The sequence below is a fragment of the Taudactylus pleione genome, unplaced genomic scaffold (genome assembly GCF_031769625.1).
Source record: "Taudactylus pleione unplaced genomic scaffold, aTauple2 ptg000897l, whole genome shotgun sequence".
Classification (NCBI taxonomy): domain Eukaryota; kingdom Metazoa; phylum Chordata; class Amphibia; order Anura; family Myobatrachidae; genus Taudactylus; species Taudactylus pleione.
This window is the reverse complement of record NW_028285298.1, coordinates 2,036,859-2,049,487: the sequence shown is the minus strand read 5'-3', so window position 1 is coordinate 2,049,487 and position 12,629 is coordinate 2,036,859. Positions and strand designations below refer to the sequence as shown.

General features: G+C 45.2%; 1 protein-coding gene across 1 annotated transcript in view; it reads left to right on the top strand.

Annotated features, from left to right (window-relative positions):
• ENTPD2 (ectonucleoside triphosphate diphosphohydrolase 2) overlaps window positions 1-12,400 on the top strand; it is an 82,839-nt gene extending 70,439 nt beyond the window's left edge. The window contains exon 9 of the mRNA XM_088459138.1: window positions 8,308-12,400. Within this exon, the coding sequence (XP_088315264.1) occupies window positions 8,308-8,511 (204 nt within the window). The 3' untranslated portion in view covers window positions 8,512-12,400. The remainder of the gene's footprint in view (window positions 1-8,307) is intronic.
• Window positions 12,401-12,629: the final 229 nt, after the last annotated feature.

The window sequence follows — 12,629 nt, the reverse complement described above, 5'->3', positions numbered from 1 at the left end:
TATGTTGTATAAACAGGACATGCACACTTTAACAAATCAATCATTTCAGCGCCAGGGTCTGCCACACAACTGTGGCTGAAATGATTGGTTCGTTTGGGCCCCCACAAAACAAGCTGGCAATTAATGTGTCCCTGCACAAACTGGCTCTACGGAGGCAAGATGTCATCCTCATCCTCCTCATCCACCGATTCCTCACCCTCTTCAGTGTGTACATCCTCATCCTCACAAAGTATTAACTCGTCCCCACTTGAATCCACCACCACAGGTCCCTCTGTACCTTCTGGAGGCTGGTCTCCCTGGAAGAGCTGATAATTCATTTTGATGAACATCATCTTCTCCACATTCTGTGGAAGCAACCTCCTACGCCTTTCGCTGACAAGGTTCCCGGCTGCACTAAACACTCTTTCGGAGTACACACTGGAGGGGGGGCAACTCAGGTAAAATAGAGCCAGTTTGTACAGGGGCCTCCAAATTGCCTCTTTTTCCTGCCAGTACAGGTATGGACTGTCTGACATGCCTACTTGGATGCTGTCACCGATGTAATCCTCCACCATTCTGTCAATGGTGACAGTATCATATGCAGTGACAGTAGACATGTCAGAAATTGTTGCCAGGTCCTTCAGTCCGGACCAGATGTCCAAACTTGGTCCTGCCTGCCCTGCATCACCGCCAGCGGGTTGCTTAGGATACCTAAGTTTTTTCCTGGCAGCCCCAGTTGCGGGAGAAAATGAAGAAGGAGCCGTTGACGTGTCACGTTCCGCTTCAGCTGACAGTGTGTTCACCAGCAGGTCTTTGCACCTCTGCAGGCTTGTGTCGGCCGGAAAGAGAGACACCACATAGGCTTTAAACCTAGGATCGAGCACGGTGGCCAAAATGTAGTGGTCTGATTTCAACAGATTGACCACCCTGGAATCCTGGCAAAGCGAATGAAGGGCTTCATCCACAAGTCCCACATGCCGAGCGGAATCGCTCCGTCTTAGCTCCTCCTTCACTTTCTCCAGCTGCTTCTGCAAAAGCCTGATGAGGGGAATGACCTGACTCAAGCTGGCAGTGTCTGAACTGACTTCACGTGTGGCAAGTTCGAAGGGCTGAAGAACCTTGCACAACACGGAAATCATTCTCCACTGCGCTTGAGTCAGGTGCATACCCCCTCCTTTGCCTATGTCATAGGTGGATGTATAGGCTTGTATGGCCTTTTGCTGCTCCTCCATCCTCTGAAGCATATAGAGGGTTGAGTTCCACCGCGTCACAACCTCTTGCTTCAGGTGATGGCGGGGCAGGTTCAAGAGTGTTTGCTGGCGCTCCAGTCTTCGGCACGCAGTCGCTGAATGGCGAAAGTGGCCAGAAATTTTTCGGGCCACCCAAAGCGTCTCCTGCACGCCCCTGTCGCTTTTCAGAAAATTCTGCACCACCAAGTTTATTGTGTGAGCAAAACATGGGACGTGCTGGAATTTGCCCAGATGTAATGCCCGCACAATATTGGTGGCGTTGTCAGATATCACAAATCCCCAGGAGAGTCTAAGTGGGGTAAGCCACTGGGCGATGATTTCCCTCAGTTTCTCTAAGAGGTTGTCGGCGGTGTGCCTCTTACTGAAACCGGTGATACACAGCGTAGCCTGCCTTGTAACGAGCTGGCGTTTCTGAGATGCTGCTACTGGTGACGCTGCTGCTGTTGCTGCGTAAGGTGATACATCTACCCAGTGGGCTGTCACAGTCATATAGTCCTTAGTCTGCCCTGTTCCACTTGTCCACATGTCCGTGGTTAAGTGGACATTGTGTACAACGGCATTTTTCAGGACACTGAGGACACTTTTTCTGACGTTTCTGTACAGTCTCGGTATCGCCTGCCTAGTGAAGTGGAATCTAGACGGGATTTGGAACCGGGGACACACTACCTCCATCAATTGTCTAAATCCCACTGCACTAATGGCGGATACCGGACGCACGTCTAACACCAACATAGCAGTCAAGGCCTCAGTTATACGTTTTGCTTCAGGATGACTGCTGTCGTACTTCATCCTCCTCGCTAAGGACTGTTGGAGGGTCAATTGTTTAGTAAAAGTAGTGGTGTTCCTACTTCCTCTCTGGGATGATGAACGACTCCCAGCAGCAGCAGCAACAGCAGCAGCGGCAGCAGTAGGCGTAGCAATGCAGGATCCTCCGGAGGAATCCCGGATAGGAGAGTCAGTCATGCCAGTGATATGGCCTGCAGGACTACTTCCGATCCTGACTAAGGAGGAAATTGACGAGGAGGGAGTTGACGGTGTGGTTTGCAGGCGCTTGGATACAACAGGACAACGGGATTTAGGTGTCCCTGGACTGCTTACGGTCTGAGCCAAAGTTTCTGAACTTGACAGTAACTTTTTATGAACGCGCTGCAGGTGCCGTATAAGGGAGGATGTTCCTAGGTGGTTGACGTCCCTACCCCTACTTATTTCACCTTTACATATGGTACATATGGCAAGACAGTTGTTGTCCGGATTTGGATAGAAATATTGCCAGACCAAAGAGGTGGAATGTTTGGTCTTCTGCCCAGGCATGACCGTGATGGGCTTTTTCATCCCACGGACAACAACTGTCTCCCCCGGAGCCTGATTTAAACAAACCACATCACCATCAGAATCCTCCTCGCCAACTTCCTCCTCAGCGCCAGCTACACCAGTATCCTCATCCTGTTGTACTTCAACAGTGACATCTTCAATTTGCATATCAGCAAGTGGACTGTGGGTGCTCCTTTCAGCACTTGCAGGGGGCGTGCAAATGGTGGAAAGAGCCACCTCTTCCCGTCCAGTGCTGGGAAGGTCAGGCATCGCAACCATCACCACACTTGGACTCTCTTTGGGGATTTGTGATATCTTCTTAGAAAGCACAGTTCTTCGCTGTGCTTTTGCCAGCTTAACTCTTTTGATTTTTTTAGTGGGAGGAGTGCTTCCATCGTCATGTGAAGCTGAACCACTAGTCATGAACATACTAGGGATCGACCTTAGCCGTTCCTTGCCACTCCGTGTCGTAAATGGCATATTGGCAAGTTTACGTTTCTCTTCAGCTGATTTAAATGTCTTTTTCAAGGTCATTTTCCTGAACTTTGCCATTTGGGATTGTATGTGCCCTCTACTATGACATTGGGCATCGGCCTTGGCAGACGACGTTGATGGCATGTTATCGTCTATGTCATGACTAGTGGCAGCAGCTTCAGCACTAGGAGGAAGTGGTTCTTGATCTTTCTCTATTTTATTTTTATCGGAGAAAGTTTGGTCCTCCATTTATGTTATATCGATTTGATATATACGTGCGGCTAAACACAGAAAATAAATTTTTTTTTGGTTCGGACTGGAGTGTACTTTGTGGGTTACAGCACCCTTTAACGGTCAAGCCAGCCGGCCCTTTACTTATGACACAGGCGCACTCTTGGCACTACTTTGTTGATGCACGTGCGGCTACTGCGCACACAATTCACAAACACAGAAAATAATTTTTTTTTGGTTTGGACTGGAGTGTACTTTGGGGGTTACAGCACCCTTTAACGGTCAAGCCAGCCGGCCCTTTACTTATGACACAGGCGCACGCTTGGCACTACTTTGTTGATGCACGTGCGGCTACTGCGCACACAATTCACAAACACAGAAAATAATTTTTTTTTGGTTTGGACTGGAGTGTACTTTCGGGGGTTACAGCACCCTTAACGGTCAAGCCAGCCGGCCCTTTACTTATGACACAGGCGCACGCTTGGCACTACTTTGTTGATGCACGTGCGGCTACTGCGCACACAATTCACAAACACAGAAAATAATTTTTTTTTTGGTTTGGACTGGAGTGTACTTTCGGGGGTTACAGCACCCTTTAACGGTCAAGCCAGCCGGCCCTTTACTTATGACACAGGCGCACGCTTGGCACTACTTTGTTGATGCACGTGCGGCTACTGCGCACACAATTCACAAACACAGAAAATAATTTTTTTTTTGGTTTGGACTGGAGTGTACTTTCGGGGGTTACAGCACCCTTAACGGTCAAGCCAGCCGGCCCTTTACTTATGACACAGGCGCACGCTTGGCACTACTTTGTTGATGCACGTGTGGCTACTGCGCACACAATTCACAAACACAGAAAATAATTTTTTTTTTGGTTTGGACTGGAGTGTACTTTCGGGGGTTACAGCACCCTTAACGGTCAAGCCAGCCGGCCCTTTACTTATGACACAGGCGCACGCTTGGCACTACTTTGTTGATGCACGTGTGGCTACTGCGCACACAATTCACAAACACAGAAAATAATTTTTTTTTTGGTTTGGACTGGAGTGTACTTTCGGGGGTTACAGCACCCTTAACGGTCAAGCCAGCCGGCCCTTTACTTATGACACAGGCGCACGCTTGGCACTACTTTGTTGATGCACGTGCGGCTACTGCGCACACAATTCACAAACACAGAAAATAATTTTTTTTTGGTTTGGACTGGAGTGTACTTTGGGGGTTACAGCACCCTTAACGGTCAAGCCAGCCGGCCCTTTACTTATGACACAGGCGCACGCTTGGCACTACTTTGTTGATGCACGTGCGGCTACTGCGCACACAATTCACAAACACAGAAAATAATTTTTTTTTTGGTTTGGACTGGAGTGTACTTTCGGGGGTTACAGCACCCTTAACGGTCAAGCCAGCCGGCCCTTTACTTATGACACAGGCGCACGCTTGGCACTACTTTGTTGATGCACGTGTGGCTACTGCGCACACAATTCACAAACACAGAAAATAATTTTTTTTTTGGTTTGGACTGGAGTGTACTTTCGGGGGTTACAGCACCCTTAACGGTCAAGCCAGCCGGCCCTTTACTTATGACACAGGCGCACGCTTGGCACTACTTTGTTGATGCACGTGCGGCTACTGCGCACACAATTCACAAACACAGAAAATAATTTTTTTTTGGTTTGGACTGGAGTGTACTTTCGGGGGTTACAGCACCCTTAACGGTCAAGCCAGCCGGCCCTTTACTTATGACACAGGCGCACGCTTGGCACTACTTTGTTGATGCACGTGCGGCTACTGCGCACACAATTCACAAACACAGAAAATAATTTTTTTTTGGTTTGGACTGGAGTGTACTTTCGGGGGTTACAGCACCCTTAACGGTCAAGCCAGCCGGCCCTTTACTTATGACACAGGCGCACGCTTGGCACTACTTTGTTGATGCACGTGCGGCTACTGCGCACACAATTCACAAACACAGAAAATAATTTTTTTTTTGGTTTGGACTGGAGTGTACTTTCGGGGGTTACAGCACCCTTAACGGTCAAGCCAGCCGGCCCTTTACTTATGACACAGGCGCACTCTTGGCACTACTTTGTTGATGCACGTGCGGCTACTGCGCACACAATTCACAAACACAGAAAATAATTTTTTTTTGGTTAGGACTGGAGTGTACTTTCGGGGGTTACAGCACCCTTTAACGGTCAAGCCAGCCGGCCCTTTACTTATGACACAGGCGCACGCTTGGCACTACTTTGTTGATGCACGTGCGGCTACTGCGCACACAATTCACAAACACAGAAAATAATTTTTTTTTTGGTTTGGACTGGAGTGTACTTTCGGGGGTTACAGCACCCTTAACGGTCAAGCCAGCCGGCCCTTTACTTATGACACAGGCGCACGCTTGGCACTACTTTGTTGATGCACGTGCGGCTACTGCGCACACAATTCACAAACACAGAAAATAATTTTTTTTTTGGTTTGGACTGGAGTGTACTTGGGGGTTACAGCACCCTTTAACGGTCAAGCCAGCCGGCCCTTTACTTATGACACAGGCGCACGCTTGGCACTACTTTGTTGATGCACGTGCGACTACTGCGCACACAATTCACAAACACAGAAAATAATATTTTTTTTGGTTTGGACTGGAGTGTACTTTCGGGGGTTACAGCACCCTTAACGGTCAAGCCAGCCGGCCCTTTACTTATGACACAGGCGCACGCTTGGCACTACTTTGTTGATGCACGTGCGGCTACTGCGCACACAATTCACAAACACAGAAAATAATTTTTTTTTTGGTTTGGACTGGAGTGTACTTTCGGGGGTTACAGCACCCTTAACGGTCAAGCCAGCCGGCCCTTTACTTATGACACAGGCGCACGCTTGGCACTACTTTGTTGATGCACGTGCGACTACTGCGCACACAATTCACAAACACAGAAAATAATATTTTTTTTGGTTTGGACTGGAGTGTACTTTCGGGGGTTACAGCACCCTTAACGGTCAAGCCAGCCGGCCCTTTACTTATGACACAGGCGCACGCTTGGCACTACTTTGTTGATGCACGTGCGGCTACTGCGCACACAATTCACAAACACAGAAAATAATTTTTTTTTTGGTTTGGACTGGAGTGTACTTTCGGGGGTTACAGCACCCTTAACGGTCAAGCCAGCCGGCCCTTTACTTATGACACAGGCGCACGCTTGGCACTACTTTGTTGATGCACGTGCGGCTACTGCGCACACAATTCACAAACACAGAAAATAATTTTTTTTTTGGTTTGGACTGGAGTGTACTTTCGGGGGTTACAGCACCCTTAACGGTCAAGCCAGCCGGCCCTTTACTTATGACACAGGCGCACGCTTGGCACTACTTTGTTGATGCACGTGCGGCTACTGCGCACACAATTCACAAACACAGAAAATATATTATTTTTTTAGCACTTGGGGGGAGCACCCCTGATGGACAGAGCACCCCCTGGACAACACTACAGCACTCCTTTAGGACTGGGACACTGCACAGGACTTTGGAGTGGACACAGCCCCTATGGAGAACTGACTGCACAACACAGTCCAGCCAGCCCCTATGGACTTTGAAGTAGTGGACACAGCCCCTATTAACAACAGCAGCACAGCACAACACAGCCAGCCCCTATGGACTTTGAAGTAGTGGACAACAGCAGCACTACACTACACTACACTACACAGCCCTAACTCCCACCCTCCCTCTTCACTGTCCACAGCCGAGTGAGAAAATGGCGCCGACGTGTGTACCTTATATAGGATCCAAAACCCGCGAGACTCGGAAGGCGGGAAGATGACGTTTTGCCTCGATTTCAGATCCGAGTCAGGCGGGAAAAGTCGAGCCTGACTCGGATCGGACTCGGATCGGGGGGGCTCGGGGGGGTTCGGATTTCAGAAATCCGAACCCGCTCACCCCTAATTATTGTTCCGATCTGTCAGTCCATGCATTGTTTGCCTGTATTTTACAGAATCCAATATAAATAACTTCTGCTACTATACAAGGCCACAAATAAAATGACACCAACATACATCTCTTCTGTGGTCTCGAAAATATCACCCAGTTTGACCCCCTTCGCTCTCCACAAGATCTGCGTCTATCATCCAGCCTCATTACCTGCTCCCATTCACAGTTCCTTATTTTAGGATGCACCCACTCTGTGGAACGCCTTCCCTTGCACAACAAGACTTTCCTGTGGCCACTAAATCTTCAGATGTTCCCTTAAAACTCGCTTCAGGCAGCTTATCGTATTCCAGAGCCACCCACATAACCTCCCTAAGCTATTCTCCCCGATTGCCACCCCTCTACACAGTTCACACAAGTTTTACTTGTGTTCCGTTTTCATATTCAAACAACCCCCTGACCCCAGGCCGTCATTGCTGTGTGACTGGATCACATAGCCAACTAAACACTTAGTACCCTTACAATCTGGCTGGACCTACATGCATTATGTTAGCACTTAACGTCATGTATCAAACTCCTATTCCCCTCTAGATTGTAAGGTTGAAAATGGTCACTCTTACCTCTCTGTCTGTCTGTCTTGTATAACCCAGTCTCATTTGATTATTGTATTTTAATGGCACAAAGTAATATGGTGGCACTATATAAACACATATTAATAAATAAATAATTGATTTCCTCTTTGTTGATGTAGGCCGAAAGCCATATCCTAAGGAAAAACTCCATTGGGATTTTATTCAGGGGGAAAAAAAATCTCCATGTGACATAACTGGCTCTATTTTTGTGTATGAATCCACACATTGCCATCACCAAACGTACTGTAACCTCTGTAACTTTTGAAACTTGCCAGGCGATCTTACAAGCTTTGGCTTTGCACTGTTGTAGGATAGAGGTGCACCACCCACCTATGCAATGGCTTCTTCCTTGGGTATATCATTTAGTTACTTTTCATGTTTATTCTAAAAATGTTTTGATAGGTTATGGTCATTGTGTTGTGTTGTGTTACATTCAGTGATGATGATTAATGTGTTGGGTTAAGATGTGAGATGATGTTGATCTTGTGGTACATGTTTTTTTTTTTCCGCAGGCTGGAGACACCTCTATCGGCTGGGCCCTTGGATACATGCTGAATCTCACCAACATGATCCCCGCTGAGGAAACCTCCATTCTCAAAGCTACCAACTTCAGCTCCTGGGCTGCTCTAATCTTCCTCTTCGTCCTCCTTATTATTTTGGCTGTGATCATCCTTTCCAGCACCTTCAGGTCGAGTAAACAGCAGCAAACCATCTGATTCCCACCGGAGGACAATGCTTTGAGCCTTACATGCCATCCCCGTGCAAAACGAAGAGGATTTTGCCGCATATTCAGTACAAGCTCCATACTCTTCACAAAGCGATTTGATGACCTTTATACAGCTGGTCACTTTTTTTTCTAAAGCCCGGGCAACGAAACATGATAATGAATTGGAAATATAGGTCACATCTTCTCTTGATAGGATGGAAATTTCCACCTCTTTGACGTTTATGTTCTAATTGTCACTATGGGAATCAAAAGTCTGCTCGCTATCCCTTTCCCTGAAGTGGACTCTCATTCACGTCTTGCGCACAATGTTGTTTGTTTTTTTTCCAGAAATGTCTAGTCTGCTATAATGTGAAACTCCTATGGTATCAAACATCTATACACTCCCATACATTTATACGCACATACACACACACACACACACTACCGATTACAGGAATTAGAATCTCTTTGAAAGACTTTTCAGTCAGACTATGCATGTACTGTTGATCTCGTGTGCAAAAACATGCAGGATAATTATGCTATCTCCGTAAGTTAAAGGCACACGAAATGTATTTTATGGTTTTTTTTTTAAATTTGTGTAAAAATAAACAACACAAAACAAGAGAAATCAATATGACCGAAAAATACTTTAAAAAGACTTTTACTTCGCTTCTATCAATGCGTCATAAAGTTTGCTGCCAGAGCTGAGCATTCAGTAGACCACCTTTGTTGGTGTCCTGGTTCCATGATCCCCTGATAACAAAACAATCTTGTACTTCTGCATGGTAACACCTAACAATGCAATCTTTGGTCTGAGATAATTGAACCGCAGGCACCGCTGAGATGTATATTGCACATGCGATAACATAAATGAATAGTAACACATATAACATAGACACAATTAAACACATATATTTTAGGACACCTGTGCATTGTCCAGTAAGTCATTACATTTGGTCTCTCAAGAGGTAATTGAGGAAAGAAATAACTTAGGTTTGCATAGTTTTACTAAAGTCTATTTCACCACAGTAGCGAACTGTCCATTATTTTCAGTCCCAGCATTTGAAAATTTTGTCCTTGGAAATTGTCCTTATTTTTATTTGTTTTTTTATTTTGTACCAACTGTTCTGTATAACTTGTCCGATATGTAGATCTCTGGGCTTGTTTTTAACCTGACTGCTGTATCAGCTGACACTTATTGCATAGGATGATTTTAAAGGGATTTTGACCCAATATTTCTTTTTATTTTTCCTTTTTGTATTTTTTTTTTTAATACAAACATGTTAATTGTATAAAAATATTTTTTGTTCTAGAACTGTGCCTAGCTTCTATGGTGGTGCCAGTAAGTCTATTTGCAGGGCTCATTTAGTAGCGTTACATTATTTCCCCTTATCACATGCCAGGTACCTTCTTGTCAGTCATACAGAGCTGTGATAATCTTCTCACAATACATTAGCTTGGAGGGGGTGTGGCCTAATGTCATTATATATACATGATGACTTTGGTAGCAGAGTAGAACGTTGTGGGGGGGTGTGGCCAGGGCAATAAATGTGTGCAAAAATAATGATGAGCATTCAAATAGGTAACCGATAGAAAGCTCTGAATTTACAAAGAGGGATAACTTGCAACTACATCTAGCATATACAGTTTGTTAAATAGATAAATCACCATGGCAGACTATAATAATCTTGATGTGCACTATTTTCTTTGGCTTGTTTTTCAGGCTGCTGTTAAATATTTATAATTCTACAGAGTGTACTCTTTTTATGGCTTCCAAATGCCAATCTGAACCCTTTTTGCACTGTTACATCCTCCCCCTCCTCAGGAAGACCGCTGTTTTCGCTGCTCTTCTCCCCTAATAAGCTTCTCCAGCAGAAACATGCTCTATGAATAGCTCGAAGCAGAGAAGCGCCCTGTTTTCAGCTAAACGGGACACTTCACTGCTTCATGAATAGACCCCAAAGTACCAACCAATCAGCTCCTAACTGTCACTTTACAGGCTGTGTTGAAAAATGACAGTTAGGAGTTGATTGGTACTTTATCTCTCTTCACGACTTAGTACATAGACCCCTTGACGCCATACTAAAAAGCCATTGTTTTACTGACTTGTGTGACCATATCCCTTTAGATAATCTGTTAAATCAGTTGTCATTGTGTATGTTTCCTGCACAGAGGTTTATTGGTGGTTTACATGGAAATAATGAAGGTTGAATAAAAATTCTTTGATGTGTATACACATTTCATTTGTTATGGAGCGTACACACGGTCAGATTTGTCAGACTTGTCAGATGAACGACTGAACGATTTGAACGATTAAACGATTTGAACGATTGAACGATTTTTGACTGCATTAAAATGAATGGAATCGTCCAAGTCTGACTGCAAACCCATCAGATGTCAGATATCGTTATCTGACAAACGGGAACGCGCATCGTTGATCGTCCATCGTTCAGGCATGTCAGATATGAACGATTTTCCTTCAGATATGAACGACTGAACGATTTTTAAATCGTTATCGTCCATATCTGAAGAAAAAATCTGATCGTGTGTATGCACCATTACACTGCATTGTTTTAAAAGGGAAATCTTAACAAGCTATATGTATGTGTAAATGTTGTGTAAAATGATTATAGTTTGGTTATGATGCCAGTATGTTTGTTATAGCTTGCAGGAGTCGGTGTTGCTTTCGCTGTGTATTAAGATAAGAGCTTTATACAGATTACACCACAGTGAGGAGAGCTATGCTGACACCTGCAGGCAATAATCTGGTACTAACTAAGGCGCCGTCAGTAATAGCAGTACCGTTGTATCCAGCCTCCAACTTAGGGCCGTATTCAATTTAAGGCGAAAAGTCCGTTTCCGCGATACTTTTTTGCCGATGACTTAATTTTCACCTGTTTTGAGTTTCCTCCGTATTCAATTTGGAAGACTTTTCGCCTAAGCGGAGAGTCAATGCAATGTAATAGGCGAAAAAGTTTCGCCTATGAATAGCAGGCGGAAAAAAGTGCAGAATTGCGTTTTTGGGCTACAATATTGCGGGAACCCCCGTGCAGCCTTAAGACAGTCCAAGGTAAACTGCGTCAAAGAAAAGTTGAAAAATATTCGGGACACCCCAAAAAAATTGTTTAGTTTTGGGGGTAAAAAAAAAAAAAAGGGGGAACAAAGTGCCAATCTATCTAAATTAATTCAGGTCGGGTCCCCATGTATGCGGCAGGTGTTTTCTTCATTGCGGGGACAAGCGGCAGGTGCAATTTTGCAGATTTGTAAAAATAACTTTAGAGGACTTAAAAATATGCTTACCCCCATTTTCATGTACCGCAAATTTGATGGGACCACTTTTAAAAATGAAAAAAAAAACCTAAGTGCTCTTCTGCATCACTTCTTCAATGTCGGGAAAAATAACCACCTGTCGCATCTATTTAAAAACCCCGACTTTCTTCTGCAGGCAAAAACGGGGGTACCCATAGTGATCCCCCAGGTCTGGACATCTTTAGGGGGTCCTACAATTATTTCCCAAAAATTCCCGTATTTTTTCGGTGATCCAAGTTTCGTCTGTTCCCGTTTTCGCCTACTTTGGAATTGAATACGGGGAATAGCAGGCACGCGCGCGATACTTTTCCGCCTGGAAAACAGGCGAAGGAGGCGAAAAGTCCAGCAGCCGAAATATCTGGACTTTTCGCCTCAAATTGAATACGGGCCATAAGGTTGACAAACATAATAAAATGTACCCATGTTATAATAGCATTAAACCATCGGTTGTTGTGGACAGTTTTCTTTTCCTTTTTTTGAAGGTTAAAAGGTTAATGTGGTTATTGAGTAACAGAAGGAATACTATGGACGGGCATAACCAGTGGGTGCTTTCATGCTTGTTCATGACTGGAATAAAGGCGATAAAACTATGTCTCTAGACTCTTTATTATTCAAAAATAAACATTTAGTGTAAGAAGATGTTTTGTCAGAGCTTACTGGGTTTGGCTGGGTAGGATTATAGCATAGGCATGGCTGAACTCTGGACCGATTGCAGACACTGGTAAAGCATGCGGCCCGATTCAGAGCCGCTCGTAAGCGGCCGCTCGTTCGTTCCGAGCGAAGTTTGGCCAACTGCGCATGCATCTTAATACGCATGCG